Genomic DNA, 27,121 nt, shown 5'->3' with positions numbered 1-27,121 from the left:
ACTCGTCATCTTCAGGCTGGTGAAAGCACCAGCCTGAAGATGACGAGTGAGACCTCGTCGAAACGTCGCCTAGACACCCCAACTCTTACACGGGAAGACACCCGAAGACACCAAAACCTGCATTCCTGTACCCGTGAAAATCTACGAAAGCATATATATACACACACACACACACACACACACACACACACACACACACAGTGGTGCCTCGCAAGACGAAATTAATCCGTTCTGCGAGTCTCTTCGTCTAGCGGTTTTTTCGTCTTGCGAAGCAACCCTATTAGCGGATTAGCGCTATTAGCGGTTTAGCGGCTATTAAAGGCTTAGCGGCTATTAAAGGATTAGCAGATTAGCAGCTAAAAGGCTATTAGCGGCTTAGCAGCTTAGAAAAAGGGGGGGAAGCAAAAAAAAATCAGAACACTTGCAAGACATTTTCGTCTTGCAAAGCAAGCCCATAGGGGAAATCGTCTTGCGAAGCAGCTCAAAAACGGAAAACCCTTTCATCTAGCGGGTTTTCTGTCTTGCGAGGCATTCGTCTTGCGGGGCACCACTGTGTGTGTGTGTGTGTGTGTGTGTGTGTGTATATATATATATATATATATATATATATATATATATATGCTCATTGCTACAACAAGTACCAATTAATTGTGGGGTTATCTTGACAACCAATATGGCATTAGCAAAGCTTGCGGAACACACCATCCTAAATCAGATGCTGGAGAAAGGTTAGCCTTTTTTTTTTGGCTAATTTAGTGTCACATAAAGCAAGATAACTGCATGATTGAACATTGATGTTCTCACACAAGATTTTTCTAGGACCCCCATCCTCATCAAACAACATCGGTTACACACTTATTATTCTGTAAGAGTGGTTGTAAAATTTGTATATTTTCAACTTTAAAACAATAACCCATTAAATAGTGTGTTTTTTTTCTGGGTGGGGTTGTGTGTTTTTCCCCATAGGTTATGTTCTCTGTGATTTTCCTTCTCTCTCTGAAGAACACATGAGTATACCAGAACAAATTGATGTAATTAGAAATGCAAAATTAAAACCAGATTTCTTGATTAATATTAAGGTAATGTCAGTTTTAATTATTTCTTAGTCAATCTACTACTTACTCTGCAAATGTGATTATACCTGTGGAGCGAAATATTTCAGACAATTCAACTAATTTTTAGTCCAGTGGACCCATTGAAATGAAGTGAGCATCAGGACATTTCAACAACTTTGGCTGCATGCTCCCCCCCCAAAAAAAATAGTTAAACAACTTTAGGTGGGTGCTCCCCCTAAAAACCCTGGTGAACATGACTAAGTTAGGTCCAGTTATTTCAGTGGACCTACTTTGCGTAAAAATTAGCTTAATACCAGGTTTCTAGTAGTTTCATTCAAAGGTTCTGGTTTCTCCCAAAGTTAACGTTTTCTCTGGTGCCCATGGCACTTTCTGAACACTTCAAATGTGCCAAAAAGGTTGGTGATCCCATGGTTAGTCATTTGAAGTTCCCCCAGCAGCAGCTATGCTGACATTCACTTTAGCTAAGGGCAGAGGGGCTGGATGAACATTTTGCTGAATAAAGTGATCCACTGCCTGGTGACATTGAACCAAACAGTACTGAATTGGACTAGACCCTGTATAGGACTAGTGATGTGCATGTATACAAAATCATCCCTTTTTACTGCTATCTGGAAACAGCTTCTAATTTCCCTTTTATTATTTTGAAGATGTTTGTACACTTTAATTTTATACTTTACTTTTAGTTGCAAGGCTAGTGCACAACCTTAAAAAATGTACAAAATTGTGAAGCTCTCTTTTAGCTTTACTAGGATGGAAAAGGACCAATCAAATACAATTTCCATGACAGATATGAAAGTTCTTGTTTCAGGATCCAGACCTGAAGGAGGTTAGGTGCAGTAACGCCAGTCAAAGCTTTCAACAAAATAGCCTCGTATTTAAAGAAATCGGCCACCACTGCATTGCCCTTTTACATTTTTCTGCAGCGCTTGCTGTTTAGGGGGGATATAATGATACAGCTTGTAGTATTATTATTGTACTGCAGTCTCCCCCATATGAGAGCAGCCAACTTATGAGTGTTCTCAAAACTCCAAGTCCTCATCTTTCCTTAAAAGAGGTTTTACTGAGTCCTAGTATTTGACACCCAGAAAGGGTTCTGTCAGTTCCTGCTGTGCCTGTGCCTCTCATGCTAAGGCAATATGGCACTTAATTTTATAAGTGTCCTTTCCTTTTAACTAGATGCTGCTGCTCAGTCTTTCCCAAGTTCTGTTCCTCTTTATAGCATACGAATGAGAGCGATCCCAGGCAGGTGTTAGGCTCTGCAGAGCCGAAATACAGTTTTGGCTTGCCTCCAACATAGCTCATACTGAGATCAGACTCACTATGGTATTATGTTTAATCTTAAAGATGAACAATATCATTATGTAAACAACATCCCATCCCCCCTATTTTTCACTAGTGTCCTGACTATGATTTGTGCCAGAGAATCAGTGGACTAAGGCAGCACCCTGAAACAGGGCAAATATATCAAAGGGAAGAGTGGGATCCTGATATTATTGAAAAGCGTAAGAAGAAGAAGAAAGAGCCACGTAAATCTGCGGAAGAAGAAGAGGAAGAAGAGGAAGAGGAAGAAGAAGAGGAGACAAATGAGGTAACTTAACCGGGTTATCTAAACAGGTAAGGTTAAGAATACTGCAAGTAAAGGAAGACTTGGGAATTGTTCAGAAACAATGCTGAATACATTTTACTCAATATAATAATAATAATAATAATAATTTATTATTTATACCCCGCCCATCTGGCTGGGCCTCCCCAGCCACTCTGGGCGGCTTCCATAAAAACCAAAAATACAGTAAAATGTCACATGTTAAAAACTTCCCTGAACAGGGCTGCCTTAAGATGTCTCCTGAATGTCAGGTAGTTGTTTATCGCTTTGACATCTGCTGGAAGGGCGTTCCACAGGGCGGGCGCCACTACCGAGAAGGCCCTCTGCCTGGTTCCCTGTAGCTTTGCTTCTCGCAGTGAGGGAACCGCCAGAAGGCCCTCGGCGCTGGACCTCAGCGTCCGGGCAGACTGATGGGGGTGGAGACGCTCCTTCAGGTATACTGGACCGAGGCCGTTTAGGGCTTTAAAGGTCAGCACCAACACTTTGAATTGTGCTCGGAAACGTACTGGGAGCCAATGCAGGTCTTTCAAGACCGGTGTTATATGGTCTCGGCGGCCGCTCCCAGTCACCAGTCTAGCTGCCGCATTCTGGATTAGTTGTAGTTTCCGCGTCACCTTCAAAGGTAGCCCCACGTAGAGCGCATTGCAGTAGTCCAAGCGGGAGATAACCAGAGCATGCACCACTCTGGCGAGACAGTCCGCAGGCAGATAGGGTCTCAGCCTACGTACCAGATGGAGCTGGTAAACAGCTGCCCTGGACACAGATTTGACCTGTGCCTCCATGGACAGCTGTGAGTCCAAAATGACTCCCAGGCTGCGCACCTGGTCCTTCAGGGGCACAGTTACCCCATTCAGGACCAGGGAATCCTCCACACCTGCCCGCCTCCTGTCCCCCAAAAACAGTACTTCTGTCTTGTCAGGATTCAACCTCAATCTGTTAGCCGCTATCCATCCTCCAACCGCCTCCAGACACTCACACAGGACGTTCACCGCCTTCACTGGTTCTGATTTAAAAGAGAGGTAGAGCTGGGTGTCATCCGCATACTGATGAACACCCAGCCCAAACCTCCTGATGATCTCTCCCAGCGGCTTCATATAGATGTTAAAAAGCATGGGGGAGAGGACAGAACCCTGAGGCACCCCACAAGTGAGGGCCCAAGGGTCTGAACACTCATCCCCCACCACCACTTTCTGAACACGGCCCAGGAGGAAGGAGCGGAACCACTGTGTGAGGGTTTGATTAGCTGCTTGTGCGTGAAAACGTGCTCCCTCAGAGTTTGTGCGCCCCCACAAACCTCCGTGTGTGACGGAGCTCCTCAGACATGTCTGCTCTAGTCACTAGTAGAGTCCGACAGTGGCTGCCTGCGGAAGCGTTTCCAGCAAAGAAGTTCCTTAACGGAAACGCGTCTCCTGGACTCACGGCGTGACAGTTTCCTGCGAGGTATGGGTCTCCCTATGGGAGACTCCGATACCTCCCCACTGTTCTCGCTGGAAGCCTCCCTGAGCCCTCCCTCCTGCTCGCATTCCCTCAGAGACCCACTCCTCCCCCTGCTGGTCCCTGCTTCAGCAGTTGAGTCTCTTTCATCCTGCCTGAGTCCCTCCACCACCTGATGCTCTGATGGCAGTTCCCTGACATCCACCTCCCCTCCAGGGCCCCCCTCACCCCCTCCCAATTCCTCCCCCCTGGGAGGTGAAGGGCTAAAACCCCGAAACGAATCTTCCTCATCTTCTGACGTCTCGAACAATTCTCTCCATCGATCGTCGTCCTGGCCAGCTGAATCCTCCTCCTCTTCAGAATCTGGGAACCCCTCCAACTCCTCTTCCTCGTCGGTGGTGGCAAAGTATTCCCTTCGGAACCTCGCTACAGGCTGAGGTTTACGTGGGAACCTCTGATGAAAAGTCTCTATTAAAACCTCGTCATTGACATCCTCTGCCCTAACCCAGGTGTTTTCCGACTCCGGTTCCCCTTCCCACATTACCAAATACTCTACTTGATCTCCCTTCCACCTGGAATCGAGGATCTCCGCTACATGGTAGCTGTGTTCCTTCTCCACCATTGCTGGTCCCCTAGTGACCCTCCCCTCACTGTCTCCTCTATACGGTGACAGCAACGACCTGTGAAAAACTGGGTGCAGCTTCATGTGGTTCGGTAACCGGAGCCTGAAAGCCACTGGATTGACCTGCTGTATGACTTCAAACGGACCCAGCCTTTTGGGTCTTAATTTCTTACAACCTCCTTTGAATGGCAACCCTTGGGTTGACAGCCACACCTGGTCCCCCACCCTGATGCTTTCACCTTCCCTTCTGTTTTTGTCTGCTTGCCTCTTATATTCCTCCTTAGCCCTGTTTAAGTTGAGTTGGAGCTGGCGATGGATCGCTTCCATCTCTTCCACGAACTGTTCTGCAGCTGGAACGCTCCAGTTCTCCCCCTCCCCCCCTGGGAAGGCTCTGGGATGGCACCCGTGATTAGCCAAAAAGGGGCTCATCCCCGTGGACACGTTCTCTGCATTGTTGTAGGCAAATTCTGCCAACGACAGCTTCTCCACCCAATCATTCTCTCTGTCATTAACATAACACCTCAAATATTGTTGGAGAACCCCATTTGCTCTTTCCGCCTGCCCGTTGGTTTCAGGATGACGGGCCGTCGAGAAATTAACCTCTACATGCAGTAAGCTCATGAGCTTCCTCCAGAACCTGGAAGTAAATTGTTTCCCTCGGTCTGAAACCACCCTCAAGGGGGCGCCATGCAACCTAAACACATTCTCTACAAACAATTTGGCGGTTTCTTCTGCTGTAACCGCATGTGAGCAGGCTATGAAGTGGGCCATTTTAGTTAACAGGTCTACTACAACCATGATGGCTGTTTTCCCTCTAGACCTTGGCAGATCCGTCATGAAATCTATTGCCACTGCTTCCCACGGTCTCTCAGGTGTGGGCAGTGGTTCTAATAAACCAGCCGGCGCCTGCCTCTCCCCCTTGGCTCTTTGGCATTGTTCACACCCTCTCACATACTCCCGCACATCTTCCCTGACCTTGGGCCACCAAAATTCCCTGGTAACCAGCCACATGGTTTTGTGTTGCCCAAAGTGCCCTGCTGTGGGGCTATCGTGCAGCTGCTTGAGTACTTTCTCCCTCAATTCCCCTTCAGGTATATATAACGCTCCCTTATAATACAATGCCCCATTTCTCTCCTCAAAACCACCGGGTTTGTCTTCCTCCCCTCTGAGATCCCTGAGTTTCCCCTGGGCGTATGCATCCTGCACCGTACCCTCTACCAATTCCCTTTGCCCCACCAAAGTCGCCCCACACACCCAGCGGTCCTCTGGAATGATATGGGTTTCTTCGGGTGCTCCCTCCCCCTCCAAATATTCAGGTTTGCGTGAGAGAGCGTCCGCCCTAACATTCTCTGGGCCTGGCACATAACAAATCTCAAAGTTAAATTTGGAGAACTCTTGGGCCCATCTCAACTGCCTTTGGTTGAGCACTCGCGCCGTTCTCCAGTACTCTAGATTTTTATGGTCCGTGCACACTTGCACTTTATGTTGTGCACCAACTAGCAGATGCCTCCATCTCCGGAACGCCTCATGAATAGCAAGCAGTTCTCGGTCGTACACCGTGTAGTTCCTCTCGGATTTGTTCAGCTTCCGCGAGAAGAAGGCACACGGACGCCACTCCGACTCCTCCTTCCCCGGCTGCAGAAGAAGCACCGCCCCTATGGCTCTGTCAGATGCGTCTGTTTCAACCCTTAGCTTCTTTCGTAAATCCACATGCAGAAGTTGTTCTTCAGAGGCGAAGGCCCTTTTCAGTTCCTCAAACGCTCGCTCCGCCTCCGCCGTCCATACAAACTTCTTCTTACTGCTGAGACAGTCAGTGATGGGCGCCGTCAGATGGGCGAAGTTGCGGATGAACTTACGATAAAAGTTTCCAAACCCTAGGAACCTCTGCACATCCTTCTTGGTTTTGGGTGTTTTCCATTCCAGCACTGCCTGTACCTTGCCGGGATCCATGGCCAATCCCTTGTCTGACAGGCGGTACCCCAGGAATTCCACCTCCTTGGTATGGAACCGACACTTCTCCAGTTTGACCCACAGCCTGTTGGCTTGCAGTCTGCTCAACACTTCTCTGACGTCTCTCACATGTTGCTCCTCATTCTCAGAATACACCAACACATCATCTAGAAAGGCAACGCAATTCTTGTAGAGCAAAGGGCCCAGCACGTGGTTCATAAAAGATTGAAAACACGCGGAGCCTGCTTGTAATCCAAATGGCATAACGAGGTATTCAAACGCCCCCAAAGGGGTAAACATGGTGGTTTTCCATTCATCCCCTTTCCTTATGCGTATCAGGTTGTACGCCCCCCTTAGATCCAGCTTTGTGAAAATCTTTCCCTTCCTCACCATGGTCAAAATATCATCAATTCTGGGCATAGGGAACGCCACCGGTTCAGTCACTGCATTCAGCCGCCTAAAATCACATACAAGTCTCGGCTTGTCCGCATTTTTTTTGTCCACAAAGAACACTGGGCTCCCCCCTGCTGCTTTGGACTCTCTGATGAAGCCTCTCTTCAGGTTCTTGTCAATGAACCCTCGCAACTCCTGCATTTCCCTGTCTGACATGGCATACAACTTGCCCACGGGAAGCTGTGCTCCAGGGAGTAAATTGATCTGACAATCAAAGGGTCTATGAGGTGGTAGTTGGTCAGCTTCCTTCTCGCTGAACACGTCACTGAGATCTGCATACTGTGGTGGTACCTTCACCTTCCCCATTACTTCAGTCCCTGCTAGGGTGGCTTGGGCCCCTACTGAACCCTTCTCCCCTTTGCAGTGTTCTAGGCAATGTGCTGAACCAAAGGACACCACTCTTTGATGCCAGCCAACCAGCGGATCATGTAGAGCTAGCCAGCTCATTCCCAAAATAATGGGAGCGCCTCCCAGGGTGGCCACATTAAACGCTATCAGTTCTGTGTGCCTTGCCACCCTCATTATCATTGGGACAGTCTGCAAGCGGACTCCTCCTCCCAACAACTCCCTGCCATCAATCGTGGTCACCTGCAGGGGGTTGCTTAAAGGGATGGTCTGTATCTGGTGTTCAGCAGCAAACTCCTTGCTCATAAAATTGCAGGAGCTGCCTGAGTCCAATAGCGCCTTTATTTTTAGGGGATGCCCATTCTGCAGCTCTAGCGACACTTCAATCACTAGAGCAGGTCGAGGAGCTTCTGGCACGGGCACTTTCACTGCTCTTTGGCCTGGCTGCAGTGCCCCAATTGTGGCAACCAGGCGTTGGCTTTTACCTGCTCCGCTCCCCCTTCTTCTCCCCCCTCAACAGCTCCCACCATCCCTTGCCATTCCTTCCTCTGGGGGCAGACTCTGGCAAAGTGGCCTGGCTGTTGGCAGAGATAGCATTTCCGGGGGCCCTTTCCCTCCTTCTTAGCTCCCTCGCTGGTTTTTGAAAATGCGCGCGCGCGCGCTGTTCCGATTTCCATCGGCTCTGCCGGCGGGAAAGCTGGCTCAGGAATGTCTGGAATGCGGAACTCCTTCCAACGTTCCCCTCTCCCTTCCCGCCTCTCCAAGGCTCTTGCCTCCTGCCGCGCTCCTATGGTCAGCGCAGATTTGGTCAGCTGATCCATAGACTCCGCCCTGGGGCTCCGTGCCAGCTCGTCTTTCACCCCCGAAGAAAGACCTTCTTCAAATAGCATTTGAACGGGTGCCGCCGATAAATCCCAACTCAGTCTGTGAATCAGCATGGTAAACTCAGTCCAATATTCACGGACAGATCGACTCCCCTGCTTACAAGCCATTAGCTGTCTGCGCACCACCCCTTCCTCAATATCGCTGGAAAACATGATATCCATTGCACGAAAGAACTTCATTGTGTCCTTTAGTATGTCATTGTGCGTTGCCATTAGGGGTCGAACCCAGTCTCTAGCCCCTTTCTCAAGATGCCCAATTACAAAAGCAACTCGCGATTCCTCATCAGGGAACTCATCGAACTGCACATTAAGGGCATATTGCATCTCTGTCCTAAAAGCATGGTAGTCCTTGGGGTCCCCCCCAAATTTCTGCACCAATCCTGGTACCTTTCTGGGGAATTGAGTGGCTCTCCCCTTCTTGTCTGCATCCTGAGCCCTTCTCTCCTCCAGCCTCGCCGTCTGCAGGGCCAGTTGAACCTCCAACGCTCGGTATCTATCTTCCAAGCTTGGACCAGCTCCAGCCCCTGCTCCTCCGGTTCCGGTTGGTTCGCTCATGATGCCTTCTCTTGCACAGGCAGCGTACAAAGACTGTCGGACTGCTGTGCAGGGTTTGATTAGCTGCTTGTGCGTGAAAACGTGCTCCCTCAGAGTTTGTGCGCCCCCACAAACCTCCGTGTGTGACGGAGCTCCTCAGACATGTCTGCTCTAGTCACTAGTAGAGTCCGACAGTGGCTGCCTGCGGAAGCGTTTCCAGCAAAGAAGTTCCTTAACGGAAACGCGTCTCCTGGACTCACGGCGTGACAGTTTCCTGCGAGGTATGGGTCTCCCTATGGGAGACTCCGATACCTCCCCACTGTTCTCGCTGGAAGCCTCCCTGAGCCCTCCCTCCTGCTCGCATTCCCTCAGAGACCCACTCCTCCCCCTGCTGGTCCCTGCTTCAGCAGTTGAGTCTCTTTCATCCTGCCTGAGTCCCTCCACCACCTGATGCTCTGATGGCAGTTCCCTGACACACTGTATAACAGTGCCCCCAGCTCCCAGCCCCTCAAGACGGTCCAGAAGGATGCTATGGTCGATGGTATCAAACGCCGCTGAGAGATCCAGCAGAACTAGGAAACAGCTCTCACCTTTGTCCCTAGCCCGCCGGAGATCATCAACCAGTGCGACCAAGGCAGTTTCAGTCCCATGATGAGGCCTGAATCCCGACTGGAAGGGATCCAAATGGTCCGCTTCTTCCAGGCGTGCCTGGAGTTGTTCAGCAACCACTCGCTCAATCACCTTGCCCAGGAATGGAAGATTTGAGACTGGGCGATAGTTGGCCATCGTGGCCGCATCTAAAGATGGTTTTTTAAGAAGCGGTTTAATAACCGCCTCTTTCAGCGGGTCTGGGAAGGCTCCCTCACGGAGGGAAGCATTCACCACCCCACGAAGCCCATCGCCCAGTCCTTCCCGGCTAGCTTTTATAAGCCAGGATGGGCAAGGATCCAGGAGACAGGTGGTTGGTTTCACTCGTCCAAGCAGCCTGTCCACATCCTCGGAGGTAACAATTCTATTTGTAATTGATGGGTGTGGTCAGGTGCAAAAGTGGGTGAAGCAACAAATGTGAATTTTACCTTTACCGGTAGGCTAGATTCTACCCGCACTTGCACAATGCTCTCTGCCCTCCATCCAGGCAAGCTAGAAATATCATCAGAGTTCAGGGATGCATTCCAACCAGGTAAAAACACCCAAGGAGGTTTCAAAGCAGGGCCACTGAGGATTGTGGTCTGGGGAGAGTGGGTGTGGCCAGGGGAGAGTCCAGAGGGCTAGGTAGAGAGCAGTGGCGTAGCATGGGGGGTGCCAGGGGTGCCGGCCGCACCGGGCGCAACATCTGGGGGGGGCGAGTCCAGAGGGAAGGGACAAGTTCCTTCCTCCGCCGGGCTCCCCGCCGCCACCACCAGCCTTGTGCCTTAGCGTGCGCGTGCCCCCCGCCGCCGCTGCGGCTGCGCTCCACTCACTGCTCCCAGGAGGAGCAGCCGCTGCAGCAGCGCCGCCACCGACGCCTAGCCGGGCACGGGCAGCCTCCGCACCCCGCCGCCGCCGCCATCCCCTCGGCCCAGCCACAGGCGGCTGCTGCTTCTGCCAACTGGGAGGGAGGAGAGCTCCGAGGGGCCTCGCCGCGCCCTGCGCTCCCCAAAACCCTCCAAGAGGAAGCCGGCGGGCGGGCGAGGGTCTCTCGGCAGAAGCGGGCGCCGCTGGCTCCGGCTCTCAGCGCAAGTCTCAGCCGCGGGGGGGGGGGTGTGGCGAGGACGGAGCACGGCTGAAAGCCCCCGGACCCGGCCGGGAGGAGGAGAGGCGCTCGCCAAGCCCGGATCTGGAGCTCCACCTACAGCCCAAGGAGAGGAGGGGGGCGGGGAGGCGCCCGAGGGGAGGGGGCTTCGGCTGCCTCGGCCCGCGGGTGCTCCGCAAATAATAAATTTAATAAATTCCTGCTGAGCCTTGGGGGGGGGTCCTTGGCTCCTTCGCTCGCCCCCAGCCCCAGTGGCGTAGCATGGGGGTGCGGGGGGGCCGGGCGCAACATCTGGGGGGGCGCGCTCACACTCGAGTGCTAAAATCCATGGGTTAGGGGGCGCAAATTACTTGCCTTGCCCCTGGTGCTGACAACCCACGCTACGCCACTGGTAGAGAGGCATTTTGTCCCTGGGACTGATGTTCCCATCCCTGACTTAGTTGGATTCAGTCCACTACCTTCAATCCATGAAGGCCACTGTCTAGTGACCCCAAGGCATACCCATGCTTTATGCACACAATATAGAGGGTGCTCACACAGAGCTCTAATTTATAGAATTGAAAACGCCTTTGTGCCACTGGTTAGATTTTTCATTCTGTAAATACTTGAGTAGGAAATGGAAGCAAGCTTGGTATATTCTATTTTTAATTATAATGAAGCAAAGTGTGTTTTTTGTTTTTGTTGTAGGCAATAGCTGATCAGATCATGCTGACAGAAATTTTGCCACATTTAGTGCACAGACCAGAAGATTTTTTAGAAAACATACAAGAGAGAGTTGCAATCTATAAGGACATTATGCTACGTCCTTTAGAGGTAAGAACAAGATGAGATCGGTGCTACAACTTCTACAAGTAAGTTAGTTGTTGTTTTTAAGTACCTGATTGTCATTTCTTCAAAATGTGTTTGATATTGCTAATCACCACATGTGCCCTGTGAGAACTATGCTCGTAAATTATACTGATGATAACACAAATGCCCACTGCTCCTATAAACCATTCATGTTGTAGTTACTCATCACAGCTGTAACAGCACAGAACTGGGTGGTTGAATTGGGCCCATGCATAAGGAAGTAGAACTCTAAAACATAAATTGTAGGGTAATACATTCTTTTCCTACCTAGCTTTTTTGTTTACAGGGATATGGGTAGTGTCTTTGTACTGGAAGTATGGGCATTCAGTATGCATGTTGGAAAACTGTTTGTCATGCCACTAAGACTGGGATTGCTCTGTTGGTAGAGCATGAGACTCTTAATCTCAAGGTAATGGGTTTGAGCCCCATGTTTGGCAAAAAGATTCCTGCATTGCAGGATGTTCGACTAGATGACCCTTGCGGCCCCTTCAAACTCAACAATTCTGTGATATCTACATTTGGTGGTAAAGAATATCAGTTGCTTATTTTATGATCTACTGCATTGACTAGTATTGTAGTTTTGAGTTAAGATTAAGATCCAGCCTCGTTTTAGATCAAGGTGTGTTCCCAGTATTGGCAAAGTGGATAGGATAGTTAGCATTGCTATTCTGCCTGCACTACATCTCTTCTTTATCTCTTGCTACATGCCACAACATAGTTACAAGTGCAATTGTACTTGTGAGTCTTTTGTGTGAAGGCAATTCCATCTATGTGCACAATAATCCCTAATATAATATCAGGAATATAATACCCTGAATTAGTACAGCTACTATTTTAGACATTTACTATTCATAAAGCGTTGTACAGAAGTGAATGTCCAAAAAACAGTTTTATAAACTGTTCTCAAATAAGTAATTGAAATCAGACTGGAAGGGAACAGAATTGGATAGCAGTGTAGTCTTTTCAGTCAGCTGTATGCATAAAGCATGTTTGCTTCTGGTTGTTGTTTTTTTATTCACTTTTAGACGTTAATGGCTGAGCAGGATTCCCAGTACCTGTTTGAACTAGATGGAAATAAACCTGCCGAAGAACTCATTGCAGTATGTACATAGCAATTGTTATATATTCCTCTCAAAAGAAGCATGATTAATTGGCAGGGGGTTGGACTCGATGGCCCTTGTGGTCTCTTCCAACTCTATGATTCTATGATTCTATGATTCTAATTGATTATTATCAGATTATTATTTGCAGCTTTTTGTTGTTGTTTAAATGGATACCTGCTTCCTTTATTTTAGTATGTCTAATAAAATTTATCACAGTATTGGGACAGTTGTATAATACACTTATGGCCTCATTTACAAGCTTGTTGAGCCCATATAGTTAAGGACAGTCATTAGTTCAATAATTAGTTACATCCAAAAATATTGGTTCAATAGTTTTCTACATCAGGATGATCATCAGTCTCTTCCCACATACAGAGATAAATATACTGTGCACAAAAAACACTGTAGCAAATTTTTTTGCCAGCAGCTCAAGAATATTTCCATGCTTACTAGCCTCAATTCTAGCTATCATGAAATATTTCACCAGTGCCTTGTGCTCGTTTCACAAGAAACAGGCTCATTTAGTATGCTTGGAATATGATACTCAGATAGGTTTTTGTTTTATCTGCAGGGACATGGATTTTATTAGATTGAACTCTTAATAAAGATGCAATACAGAGACATGCTCTGATCCAGAATCTCATGAATGTTGTGATGTCTGTACAAACCTTTTTCACACATGAACTTTCCTGCACAGTCAAATGTAGAATATTGTTCTCCTTCAGTGGTAGAGGTTTATCTGCTTTAGAGGCTTGGTCTCCTTCATTGGAAGGAGCTGTCCCCAATTCCAGTACTACTTTTTTCAGGACAACAGGACTTTTACAGAGCTTCCGTTTGTGAACTCTTTATCTGAAGGAAACAGTTGAAACCCTCACATTTGTAGATATTGTTCTTTCAAAAATAGAAAGCCTTTCATTTGTAGGACTCTGCATTGCAGCTGGTATGTTTTTTTGATGGAGATAAAATAATGCAGTCCTGTGTTGCAGCAGAGGCCTCAGCTGTGCCCAAGCAGACACAAAACTATTGCTAATGGTAGCAGGAAAGCCTGAAATAGGGCATTTCTGGGGCAGGGTCCTGTAGGTCTTCTGCAGGGCCTAATCCTCAAGCTCCTCAGCTGTGCCAGCCTGGAGTTGCTACAGTGAAAAAGCAGGAAGAAACTGCCCCTCACCTACTTGTGCCCTAGTCAGCAGAAGCCTACAGGACATTGAAAGTGTCAGTGAATCCATTCCTCTCTGACCCCATTTAGAATTTTTCTTTCCATTGTTTAAAAACATTGTTGATTACTTTTGAGGGGTACCTGAGTAAATTGCCAATTCCTGTTTGATTTTGTATTTCGACAAGTACATACCGTATTTTGCGCCCCATAAGACGCTCCGGCCCATAAGACGCACCTAGTTTTTTGGGGGGGAAATAAAGAAAAAATTTTTTATTTCTCCCCCAGGTGCGGGGCTGGAAGAACCAGGTCGGGGAACAGTGGGAAGGCACGCTCTGCCTCCCCGCTGTCCCCCGAGCTTGTGGGGCTGGCGATGGGGAGAAGTGCACCAGTCCCGGGAGGGCAGGCAGCTCTGTGCCGCCATCCCGAGCGGGGCGGGACTTAGCGCCCCGCTCGGGATGGCGGCGTAGACCTGCCTGCAGTCCCGTGACGGCAGGCAGCTCTGTGCCACCATCCCGAGCGGGGCGGGACTTAGCGCCCCGCTCGGGATGGCGGCGCAGAGCTGCGCTGCTCCCAGGAGCGCAGGCAGCTCTGCTGGGCCACCGGGAGCGGAGCGGAGCTTCTCCCCCGGCTCCCGGTGGCCGGGCAGAGCTGCGCTGGTCCCAGGAGCGCAGGCAGCTCTGCACGGCCCCCGGGAGCGGGGCGGAGCTTCTCCCCCGGCTCCCGGTGGCCGGGCAGAGCTGCGCTGGTCCCAGGAGCGCAGGCAGCTCTGCAGGGCCACCGGGAGTGGGGCGGAGCTTCTCCCCCGGCTCCCGGTGGCCAGGCAGAGCTGCGCTGGTGCCAGGACCACAGGCAGCTCTGCAGGGCCACCGGGAGCGCGGCGGAGCTTCTCCCCCGGCTCCCGGTGGCCGGGCAGAGCTGCGCTGGTCCCAGGAGCGCAGGCAGCTCTGCAGGGCCACCGGGAGTGGGGCGGAGCTTCTCCCCCGGCTCCCGGTGGCCGGGCAGAGCTGCGCTGGTTCCAGGAGCGCAGGCAGCTCTGCAGGGCCACCGGGAGCGGGGCGGAGCTTCTCCCCCGGCTCCCGGTGGCCGGGCAGAGCTGCGCTGGTCCCAGGAGCACAGGCAGCTCTGCAGGGCCCCCGGGAGCGGGGCGGAGCTTCTCCCCCGGCTCCCGGTGGCCGGGCAGAGCTGCGCTGGTCCCAGGAGCGCAGGCAGCTCTGCACGGCCCCCGGGAGCGGGGCGGAGCTTCTCCCCCGGCTCCCGGTGGCCGGGCAGAGCTGCGCTGGTCCCAGGAGCGCAGGCAGCTCTGCACGGCCCCCGGGAGCGGGGCGGAGCTTCTCCCCCGGCTCCCGGTGGCCGGGCAGAGCTGCGCTGGTCCCAGGAGCGCAGGCAGCTCTGCACGGCCCCCGGGAGCGGGGCGGAGCTTCTCCCCCGGCTCCCGGTGGCCGGGCAGAGCTGCGCTGGTCCCAGGAGCGCAGGCAGCTCTGCACGGCCCCCGGGAGCGGGGCGGAGCTTCTCCCCCGGCTCCCGGTGGCAGGGCAGAGCTGCGCTGGTCCCAGGAGCGCAGGCAGCTCTGCAGGGCCACCGGGAGCGGGGCGGAGCTTCTCCCCCGGCTCCCGGTGGCCGGGCAGAGCTGCGCTGGTCCCAGGAGCGCAGGCAGCTCTGCACGGCCCCCGGGAGCGGGGCGGAGCTTCTCCCCCGGCTCCCGGTGGCCGGGCAGAACTGCGCTGGTCCCAGGAGCGCAGGCAGCTCTGTGCAACCCTCGGAGCCGGTCTCCCGAGGGTTGCGCAGAGCTTCCTGAAGCCTGGAGAGCGAGAGGGGTCGGTACGCACCGACCCCCCTCGCTCTCCAGGCTTCAGCCAAAGCCTGCATTCGCCCCATAAGACGCAGGCACATTTCCCCTTCATTTTTGGAGGGGGAAAAGTGCGTCTTATGGGGCGAAAAATACGGTATGTTATATCAGTTAAATGTATAAAGGACCATTTATGCAAAAAGTTTTTGTTTTTGTTTAGTCAGTAATAGCTCGTCTTCAGTCCATGGGCCTACGAAATGGAGCTCTTATAACCAAACTGCAGAGTGGTGAGGAAGACATGTTGGATGGACTGGATAACGTAAGCTTGATATTGTTGTCTGCAGCAATAGCAATAGCACATTATAATGCAAAGGTGGCAATGACATTTAATGCTGATATAGACTTAAGAAATCTTTTATTTTTTATTTAGCAGAAGCGCAAGACAAAACTAGAAGCATATATTCCATGAGGCTCCCAAACAGTTGATCCTGATTCATCAGCTCAGCACTGTTTGTTTTGTCCAACATTTTAATCCCACTCCCCATTTGTTTGTCACCTTTCCAAAACAAATAATCGTTAACATGGTTAGATTGTCATCTTATGAGGCCCTTGTGGTTGTGCAGTAGCCTGTAGAACCTCATTGTATGGAGGCCAGGAAGAGAGCCTTTTCTGTTGTGGCCCCCACTCTTTAACCTCCCCATGGAAATAAGGCATAAGATGATTTAGTTTCTACTTATTTATGAAGGCCTACCTATACTTGCAGGCTACTGATGCCAGTCATTTGTCATACCTTTTTCAGTTAAATTTTATACTAACAAGTAACACTGCTAGATTTATTTTATTTTTCTTGCATTTTTGATGCAACTACCTTGAGATGTTTTCATAATAGACAGTATATAAATATTTACAATAAATAAATTACAGTTTTCCCTCTCCATGTCCCTTAACTCCTATGGCCCTTGTTATGGTTGTGCAGTACCCTACATAGGCAAAGCTACATATCTGTAGTATGTAAATGTAGTGCAGTAATTTTTGGAAATATGTGAAGATATTTGATCACTTTGTAAAATAAATGTAGCACTTTAATTCTTTTGTTTTTGCATACAGGATGAACTGTTCCGGGTGCTTGCAGCCTACAAACTTGTAGCACCTAGATACAGATGGCGTCGCAGCAGATGGGGACGAGCATGTCCTGTTGCTTTAAAACAAGGGGAAGTTATCATGGGATCAACAGACTATGCCCTTGGGTAGGCCAAAATCCAGTGTACCTTAATGTGAGTACAATCATCCTAAGCCTGTCATTCTATGATTTTGTTTTCTTTTTAGCTTCTTAGGTAAGATGTATATGCTTTCAAGTGAAGAAGCCCTGAAGGAGTTTATGCTGAATCCCCGTCCCTATCTTCTACCACCTATGCCTCTTCCACCTTGTAAAGTAGTAGTATTTGGACCTCCATTATCTGGGCGTACAACCTTGTGTGGCTTGATTGCAAACTATTATCAGGGAAAGGTAGGTATAAATTAATACTTGTGTATAAATGACAATAATTTAGTCTATAGATTATTTTATTTAAATTGCATTAAGGCTCCCAGTCATGTGATGGTTTTGCTGACAAGGAACCAAAGATAGGATCCTGAATAAACAAAAGTCAAGGTATGAGACCAGGTCTCATGCTGGTAGATAGATTGGTAGCTACGCAGATTCAGGCAGGGCTTGCATCTCAACCTACACAATAAGCAATAAGTTGCTCCAATGGAGGAGTCAGTCCAGTCACAGCAATTATGAAAGGCCAGATGGGTCCTTATTGGTTTCCTCAGTCACCTGATCCTACTGAGCTGAAAGCTGCAGTTCACCATCTCAGTGTTTCCAGAGGTGGCACCATAGAGTTTCAGCAATCAGACGAGCAGTTCCCTCTGCCTGCACACTGCCCAGTGGTGCAAAGAGTAAGTGGGCTGGGCTGTCCTAAGTGCCCAGTTTGAGATTCCAAGGATATTGCAGAAAAAATGGGGGGTGGGCGGTCCCCAATGAGATGTTTAGTAAAAAAAGGGTTTGCCATAAAGGTGAGGGGATATATATCAGATTTAAAGGTACAGGGACGGATAGGTCAGTAGCAAAAACAAGGATCCTTGAAAAATATTTTTCAATAAAAATAAATGACATCAAAAGAAGGTTAACTTCTATTTTATGAGGTTTCAGCTTTCGTTACCAGACTTGGCAGTAGGTGCATCAATTGGTGCAGGTGACATAAGGAGGTGGGGCTCTTCAAGTTTCCACTTTCTATGTTTTGAGAAAAATTGTGCAGGCATAATTTTTTCTCTCCCACAATCCCCTGATACTTTACTTTCAATGACTATTTAGGTTATTGATATGGAGGATCTTCTTAAAGCACAATTTGAAGAGGCAAGATTACAGCTCATTGAGCAGACTCGCTATGAAGCAATTCAGGCAGGCATTCAGAAAGTGAAAGAAAAAATGGAAAATGAACGGCTGTACCAGGAGCAAGGTGAAGTTGTCTTATGTAAAATTTGAGGTGTTTAGTTATTTGTGTTATATTGGAAGGCCTTCCCATTGAAAGGCAATCATTGATGTTACTACAGCAGGGATAGGCAACTTGGTGCTCTCTAGACTAAAACATCAGCCTCAACCAGCATGCTATTGGTCAGGGATTATGGGAGTTATAGTACAGAACATCCAGAGGACGCTAGGTTGTTTACCCTAGTATTACCCAAATAGTATGGTTAGCAATTTCAGATATTTAAATCATATTGTAATCCAAGTAGTATCAAACTCCAAGGCATTTGCAGTGAAGTCTTCTGCATGCTTACTCAGAAAAAAAGCTATGTTCAGCTGCGTTTATTCTCATGTAAGTGTGCCATGCTATCCCACCACTTGTGGTGGAGAAGGCAAAAAGGAAGTGCTCCAGGGGTAGTTGGAGGGAGGCTGCTGGATTCAAAACCCTTCCATTCCCCAATATGGCCCCAGAATAGCAGGGGGAAGTATGCCATTCCTGGAGCTGGGAAGAACAATCTTTTTTAAGAAGGGGTGGGGGGAATGCTGAAGAGCGAGGAATGCACAAGCACCACCTGAGGCCAGCAGAGCTCAGCAAGGCTTTGAAGCTGGTGATTCCTCTGCTCCCTTTGGATTGGTGCCCTGCTGCCCAGTAAAAATGTATGCTGTACCCTTTTATAGTAGAAAATGTAGTTGTCTTTTCTTGACAGATCTTCTCCATATTTAATTTTCTCTTACAGCGGCATTGATAGCCCAAGACTTAAGTGACAAAGAGCCAGATGAATATGAAGAGGGTATTACCGCTGGTGAAATAAGTTCAGTGCAGCAAAGTGTTACAACATCTGGCAGCCAAAAAGGTATTATAGTAACTTGGTTTGTGAGAACAGGTCAGAATCTGAAACTATGGCTGTGTATACACATCAATCCATTTGTAGCACAAAAATATAGTGGTGAGTGTGTTTTTTAATCCAGAATCATTTGTGCTCAGTCTCAACATACTGCTTTAAATCTAGATAGATTCTAGATCCTGCCACAAAGGTGGATGTGCTTACTTGATATGCATTTGAAATCCCCCCCCCCCCGTTAGGTTATCTATGCCTTTTCCTCCCTGGACATGCCCGCCTGTCTGCTCTCACAAGCATGCATTTGATGGTGTTCTGATTGTAACATTAGTGGATGCAGCCAATGGCAGGGTCCTTACATAGTAAGAGAGAAGATAATGGGAACAAATAAAATGATTGTCCACAACACTGAATACATATATGTGTCCATGTGTTTTTTCTTTCTTTCTATGCCTAGAAAGTAGTATCATAAAAGAAGAAGATGAAGGTGAAATGGAAGAGTTGTCTCCATCCCAGGCTGCAGAAGAAATTGGTATTATTGATCATAGCAAGTAGCAATAGTTAACTATTCAAAATGGAAGTGTTGTTAGACATAGCATTTTATTTATTAGTGATGACAGGTTATTTATTTATTTTATGTAGAGCATAAGCAACCTCTCAAAGCAGTTTATGATACAGGCGACTCTCACCTTACACCAGGGCTGCATCTTGGGATAGTGCATAAAGCCAAAGTTGGGTATAGAGTCAAATCACATTGGGTTCAATGGTGAGTGTAATTGCCAAAGTCTTTTCTCCCCAGACACCTGCCCACTTTCCACCCCGTTTTTATTTTTATTTGCTAAGTTTGCAAAGCTGAATGCACACTAGTTAAATATGCATAACTTGTGAGTTACCTGTGTACTATTAAGTTTTAAAATGGAATGAAAATATACATTTGAGGTGGGGTGGGAAAACGCTTTATCTGGATTTTACACAGCTTAAACGAACTAAAATCCTGGTTAAATAAAAAGTTATTCACCTGGAAAAGATAATGGAGTCTCTTGACATTGGGGAGCATTTTGCAAAGGTGGGACATCACAAATGAGAAGGAAGACCTACCCAGGACCCACCTGCCCCACTTCAGATCACCAATCCAGAAAAAGGCATTGAATGAGGATCATAGTACTTGGGCAGGTTCGTGCAGGAGAAGGCAGTCTGTGAGATATCTCACAGTGGGCTCAGAAATGGACCAGAGGACTGTTGCCTGTGCACTAGCCCAAGTTAGTTGTTTCACTAATGTGCTTTACCACTGAGATGAGTGTGTGGTGAGCATACGTCACCATCAGAAGCATTTCCCAAAGAAATGGGTGTCCATTGAGGTGGCCTGGGCAATTCTTATTATAATTTATCAATGATAATTTGATAGGTCTGCCTTTGTTTAAGGTACTTAATTTGCCCGGCATTTAGCTCTTCTGCCTGCATTTTTCTCTTCTGCACATTCACTGTGTAGCTAGAAATGCCTAGAGGAAGGGCCATTCTAATGACATTCTATAAAGACAGAAGTAAAGATCTCTGCCTCAGCCCTTTCCACCTGTGGGAGTGTGGTGTTCGTTCAGAGCCCCCCGTCGTTTCATGGACTATTGACCTGCACACCACTCCGCTATTCTTCCGCTGCCACCAACCAGGTTTCTTCTGGTGAAATACTGAGTCTCAGTCACGTTGTAAAGTCAACAACGAAGATTAAAGTTTATTGAAGAACAAACAAGTTTTAAATATATATCTTGGAGGTGAGAACATTCTACAAGGATCTGGTCTACCTGCTGAAGAAGAACAACATCCTCTTCAGGTGGGAGTTCCCACAAGGACTGTCCTTTAACTACAAGGGGAAGAAGGTGAAAATAAAGACAATTCAAGACAAAGAGAAGTTTTTGGAAAGAAACCAAGAGGACCTACAGAAGGGAACGGTGGATCAAATTGCAGAACAAAGGAGAGCACTAGATATTCTGAACCTACCGTTTGGACTTAACCCACCACCATCAGAGGAAGAGCAACAACTTGGAGCGGTTGGAGGAGTAACAGAAAAGTAACAAGATGGCCCTGCAATTCCTTAGTTGGAATTGTAATGGGCTGAACATGCCTTTGAAGAGACGCCAAGTGTTTCACATTTTGAAAAGAGAACAATTGGACTTGATTTGCCTACAAGAAACCCATGTAACCAGGGTACACAGGAAATTACTTATAAACAAAAGATTAGGACAAGAATTTATCTCATCGGACAAAGTCAAGAAAAGAGGAGTTGTGATTTATGTAAAAGAGAAATGGGCTCCAAAAATGATGTTTAAAGATGAACAAGGAAGATACCTGGCAGTTGAAATACAAGCACAAGGAGAAAAATTTCTAATAGTTGGAGTTTATGCACCAAATGAAGGCAAGGCAGAATTCTTTAAGAAGCTTCATGAAACTCTGATGGATTATTTGGATTACAATGTAATAATTATGGGAGATATGAATGGCGTGGTTTCTACAAACATGGACAAGGCACAAAGACTGACAATTTCCAAGGAAGGGAGACTTCCGAAGACCTTCTTTGAAATGACTGAAAATATGGACTTAATAGATATATGGAGAACGAGGAACCCTCTTGAGAGAGAGGGAACATTCTTCTCCCAAGCAATGATGACCTGGACCAGAATTGATCAAATTTGGATTACTAGTGGGATGGCTCCTAAGATCAAGAAGGTAGAAATCTGCCCAAAAACTTGCTCCGACCATAACGCCGTGAAGATGGAAATGAAACTTACAACAACTGGTCAATTTAGATGGAGGATGAATGACACCCTGTTTCGAGATGAGGAGATCCACATGAAGGCCCAAAAAACTTTAAAGGACTATTGTGCTGGTCCCGGGGGTAAGGTACCGTGAATGTAGCAGAGTCCACACGAAGCGGGGCGAGGTCCGATGCAGAGAGACGGGCGGGGAACAGGAACGCTGGAACAGAAGGCTGAGCAGGTAACAGGAACACCGGATGGTCAGGAACAGGAGGCCGAGCAGGGAACAGGAGTACTGGATAGTCAGGAACAGGAAGCCGAGCAGGGAACAGGAGTACCGGTTAGTCAGGAACAGGAGGCCGAGCAGGGATCAGGATCACAGGAAGGTCCGAAGCCAACAACGACGTTGCTCCCGCAACCTGGGGCCGGGATGAGTGGGCTTTTATCCTCTTCTAAGGTCAGGGGCGGTCCCGACCCCCAGGAGCCCCGCCTACTCTGGCCTTAAGGCGAGCACTCCTCCTGGGGGCAACTAGTTCCCTTCGCCTCTCTGCCCTAAGCCTCTGCAGATCAGGAGAGGCCGAAGGGTTACTGGGCCCTGGAGGAGGCTCACCTGTGGCCACTGAGTCATCAGGCCCCTCTGGGGCCAGGAGGACTTCACCTGGGGCCAGCTCCTGCTGCACTGCCACAGGTGCAGGCTCTTCAGCCTCTAGGCCTTGCCCCAGTTCAGCCGGCCCTGGAGGCGGGGACTCCTGTGCAGGCTGGGATTCCTCTGTTTCATCCTCCGAATCGGAATCCCAGGCCATCACAACTATTTTGAAATAAACCTAAAGGCCGATGTGGAAAAAAGAGTGATTTGGGATGCAAGCAAAGCTGTGATGCGAGGATTTTTGATTCAACAAAATTCAATAAAAAAGAGAAACCAGAATGAGAAGAAGGAAAAGATTCTGGAAAAGATAAAAGAAGGAGAGAAAAAATTAAGATCAAAACCAAAGTCCCAGGAGATTTTAAGAGAGATTAAGTTATACCAAACACAATATATGGAATTGATGAATCAAGAGATTGAGTGGAAGATAAAGCAAATGAAACAAAAGACATTTGAGTCGGCAGATAAATGTGGCAAACTTCTGGCCTGGCAATTGAAGAAAAGGCAGAAACTAAATACGGTTACAAGCCTAGAAGTGGATGGAAAGAATATATCTAAACCCAATGAGATTAGAAACTGCTTCTTGAGTTACTTTAAAAAACTATACTCTCAAGGGCCACAAAATGAAGAGGATATAGATGAATTCCTTAACAAATATGGATTACAAAAAATCTCTCATCAAAGCAAGGTGGATTTAAATCAGAAAATAACAGAACAAGAGATAGAGGGTGCCATTCAGGACATGCAATTGGGCAAATCTCCAGGACCAGATGGACTGACTTCCAGATACTACAAAGCTTTGAAGGAGTGGTTGGTTCAACCGTTAAAGGAAGTCTGTAACGAGATTTTAGAGGGGGAAAAGGCACCAGAGTCGTGGAAAGAAGCTTATATTACACTCATACCAAAGACAGAGACTGAAAAGACTCAACTTAAGAACTACCGCCCAATATCATTACTTAATGTGGATTATAAAATTTTTGCAGACATTTTGGCAAAAAGATTTAAAAGAGTGTTGATGGAGAAGATTCATAAGGATCAAGCAGGCTTTCTCCCAAAAAGGCACCTATCAGACAATGTAAGGAATATACTAGACATTTTGGAACTACTAGAGGTGAAAATAAACACCAAAGCAGTACTGATTTTTGTGGACGCGGAGAAAGCCTTTGACAATATTTCCTGGAGTTTTATGAAAAAGAATCTTCATGGGATGGGGGTAGGCCAAGGATTTGAGAATGGTATGGGTGCGATATACTCTGAACAAAAAGCTAAGCTGATTGTAAATAATGTGATAACTGAGGAACTTAAGATAGAAAAAGGAACACGACAGGGGTGTCCAATTTCCCCATTACTTTTCATTTCTGTTCTGTAAGTGTTGCTAAATATGATTAGAAATGACCAGCAGGTTAAAGGTGTACAGGTCGGAGCTAAACACTACAAATTAAGGGCCTTTGCAGATGACTTAGTATTGACTTTACAAGAGCCAGACACTAGTACGAAAAGGGTGTTGGAGATAATTCAACAATTTGGCCAGGTAGCCGGATTTAAATTGAACAAACAAAAGACTAAAGTTTTAGAAAAAAATTTAACAGCCATGGAGAAGGAGAAATTTCAAGAAGAAACAGGTTTGACAGTGGTTAAGAAGGTGAAATACCTAGGGGTTCACTTGACATCTAAAAATTTGAACTTGTATAAAGACAACTATGAAAAATGCTGGTCAGAAATCAAAAAAGATCTTGAAATATGGTCAAATTTGAAATTGTCAATGTTAGGCCGAATTGCAGTTATCAAGATGAATGTATTGCCTAGAATGTTATTTTTGTTTCAAACCTTGCAGATTCTTGACAAGATGGACTGTTTCAAGAGGTGGCAGAAAGACATTTCGAAATTTGGCAGGGCAAAAAGCCCAGAATAAAATTTAAAATACTGACAGATGTAAAAGAAAGAGGGGGATTTGCCCTGCCGGATTTAAAATTGTACTATGAAGCAGCAGCGTTTTGCTGGCTGAAAGAGTGGATGCTCCTCGAGAACACAGATATCTTGGATTTAGAAGGTTTCAATAATGCATTTGGTTGGCATGCTTATCTATGGTATGATAAAATCAAAGTGCATAGGGCCTTTAAAAATCACATTGTCAGAAAAGCGCTATTTAATGTTTGGATAAGATATAAAGACTTGTTGGAAAACAAAACCTCTAGATGGTTGTCACCCTTGGAGGCTAAGGCATTGAAGAAACTCAATATGGAGGCCGAATGGCCAAAGTATTGGGAAATCTTGGAACAAGATGGAGATAAATTGAAATTACAAAGTCATGAGAAATTGAAACCTAAAGTACGAGATTGGCTCCATTATTATCAAATAATGGAGGTTTACAAACAAGATAGAAAAATTGGCTTCCAGGTGGAGAAATCAAAATTAGAAACTGAACTGTTAGAACCCAATACCAAGAATCTGTCAAGAATGTATAATTTGCTGCTGAAATGGAATACACAAGGTGAAACAGTTAAATCGGCTATGATTAAGTGGGCACAGGACATTGGTCATAACATTATGTTTGCTGACTGGGAATGGTTGTGGAACACCGGTATAAAATTTACGGCATGTAATGCCTTAAAGGAAAATATCATGAAAATGATCTATAGGTGGTACATGACCCCAGTCAAGCTAGCAAAAAATTATCATTTGCCTGACAATAAGTGCTGGAAGTGTAAAGAAACTGAAGGTACTTTCTACCACCTTTGGTGGACGTGCCCGAAGATTAAGGCTTTCTGGGAAATGATATATAACGAAATGAAAAAGGTACTTAAATGTACTTTCCCTAAGAAACCAGAGGCCTTTCTCTTGGGCATTGTCGGTCAATTGGTGTCAAAGAAAGATAGAATCTTTTTTATGTATGCCACGACAGCAGCAAGAATACTTATCGCAAAGTATTGGAAAACACAAGATCTACCCACTCTGGAAGAATGGCAGATGAAAGTGATGGACTATATGACATTGGCTGAGATGACTGGCAGAATCCGCGACCAGGGGAAGGAGACGGCGGAAGAAGATTGGAAGAAATTTAAAATCTATCTTAAGGACTATTATAAACTTGATGAATGTTAGAATGTCGAGGTTTTGAGAATGAAAGAGTTACAGCGATATAAGATTAGACTGAAGGAAAGACTAAGAAGACATATGTTTGATAGAACTAAATTAGAAGTTGCTGGAAAATTTTGGACATTGGGATGCAGAAAGGGGAGGTATGGGGGAGTCCGAGAAACAAGGTTTATGGGGGGGGGAAGGTCATGAAACTATACGTGTTTGTATGTCTTTTTATATGTTTGTATTGTTTTAAAAATTCTGTAAAACCAATAAAAATTTATATTTAAAAAAAACCACAAGTTTTAAATATGTTCAGAACGGTTTCTCAAATGCACGCCCTTAACCAGATGTGGCAATGTCTCACACTGTCATACTCTTCTCTCTCAGTTCTATCCCTGTCTCCCACTCTGTCACAGCCACTATGTTCAACTTTTTCTGCCTCTGTCTGACCCTCACTCCTGTATCTCTCTATGGTAAACCCCTGGGCTGAGCCTCAAAACCAGGTAGGCTCCGCCTTTGAGCTTTCTCATTGGTCAATCTACATTGGGGTAGGCAACCTAAGGCCCAGGGGCTGGATGCGGCCCATTCGCCTTCTCAATCTGGCCTGCGGATGGTCCGGGAATCAGCGTGTTTTTACATGAGTAGAATGTGTGCTTTTATTTAAAATGCATCTTTGGGGCATAGGAATTCGTTCATTTTTTCCCTTCAAAATATAGTGTGGCCCACCCCATGGTCTGAGGGATGGTGGACCGGCCCACAGCTGAAAAAGATTACTGACCCCTGATCTACATTAACCATTTCCATCTCCCTATAAAAACATAATTACAAGGAATGGGAAAACGTCACAGGGAGCATCACTTGAGCAGAAATTTCCTCAGGGAATGCAGTCACAGGCAGGTGTCAAAGTGTCAAACCAATGTTTCTGGCAAAATGAATCTAATGTTCACCTGCATGTTTCCATTTACATTTTTCTAACAGAAACCTCAGTGCCCCAGACTTCGGAGGTAACATCTGAGCATCCAGAGGTGCAAGAGATAGTACAGAAAGCCATTGAAGCTATAATGTTCTCTCCAATACTGCTACCACCAGAAGCATACGCTGATGCATTAGAAGAAGCAATTACTGAGGTAAAAGTACCAGGAAATGTGCTGTTATTTCAAAAAAATGTAACTCATGATGTGCATTTTCATGAATTTTCTTTTCAAATTCTCTATTTTGAATATAGGTTTGGAATATTTTCACTTAAGAATATAGGGTAGTTTAAAGCCAACAGCTGGTTCTTTGTGTACACAGGGACAGCTGGCATGGTAGGAAGGAGCTGCCCTCACAGCAGTAGCAGCAGCAGCACTGCTGATTACCAAAGTGGAGCAGGGTGGAGACAAAGTTGGGATTATGCAGGCACATCCATGGAGCCAGTCTGGTGCTGCTACTGGTATTCCCCTCCCAGCCCCAAACTCCACCCCCCTGCCCCACACCAGCACTGTTTAGGTAATCAGCGGCAATTCTGTTAATGTTGTGAGGGCGGTTCCATGGCATCATCCCACCACACCAGTTGCTTGTATACTGTTGAGTATGAATGCTTTCCCATGAGAGTTCAGAGGCTCTCCCATCAGTCATTTGAGCATCACCATTCTGGTGCACCTTTGTTTCTAATCTCACAACTTCCCGACCTTTTGCAGGAAACAGAGGTTGCACACAGTAATTAATATAACATATTACCATCCCACAAAATGCTTCCTCATGACCAGGATCTCCTACATAATGTTAAACTTCCC

General features: G+C 47.1%; 1 protein-coding gene across 4 annotated transcripts in view; it reads left to right on the top strand.

The window, feature by feature from the left end:
• The window catches only part of AK9 (adenylate kinase 9), a 77,057-nt gene that overhangs the window by 9,686 nt on the left and 40,250 nt on the right, over nt 1-27,121 (top strand). For all 4 annotated transcript variants that reach the window (XM_081186689.1, XM_081186690.1, XM_081186688.1 and 1 more), the window contains 11 exons: nt 967-1,079; nt 2,473-2,664; nt 11,321-11,446; nt 12,508-12,582; nt 15,748-15,846; nt 16,635-16,774; nt 16,854-17,034; nt 17,884-18,028; nt 18,774-18,890; nt 19,333-19,407; nt 26,325-26,473. In XM_081186689.1, coding sequence (XP_081042815.1) covers nt 967-1,079; nt 2,473-2,664; nt 11,321-11,446; nt 12,508-12,582; nt 15,748-15,846; nt 16,635-16,774; nt 16,854-17,034; nt 17,884-18,028; nt 18,774-18,890; nt 19,333-19,407; nt 26,325-26,473 — 1,412 coding nt within the window. The remainder of the gene's footprint in view (nt 1-966; nt 1,080-2,472; nt 2,665-11,320; nt 11,447-12,507; nt 12,583-15,747; nt 15,847-16,634; nt 16,775-16,853; nt 17,035-17,883; nt 18,029-18,773; nt 18,891-19,332; nt 19,408-26,324; nt 26,474-27,121) is intronic.

This window comes from Podarcis bocagei (assembly GCF_964188305.1).
Source record: "Podarcis bocagei genome assembly, chromosome: 3".
Classification (NCBI taxonomy): domain Eukaryota; kingdom Metazoa; phylum Chordata; class Lepidosauria; order Squamata; family Lacertidae; genus Podarcis; species Podarcis bocagei.
This window is presented reverse-complemented; position numbering and strand designations above follow the sequence as displayed.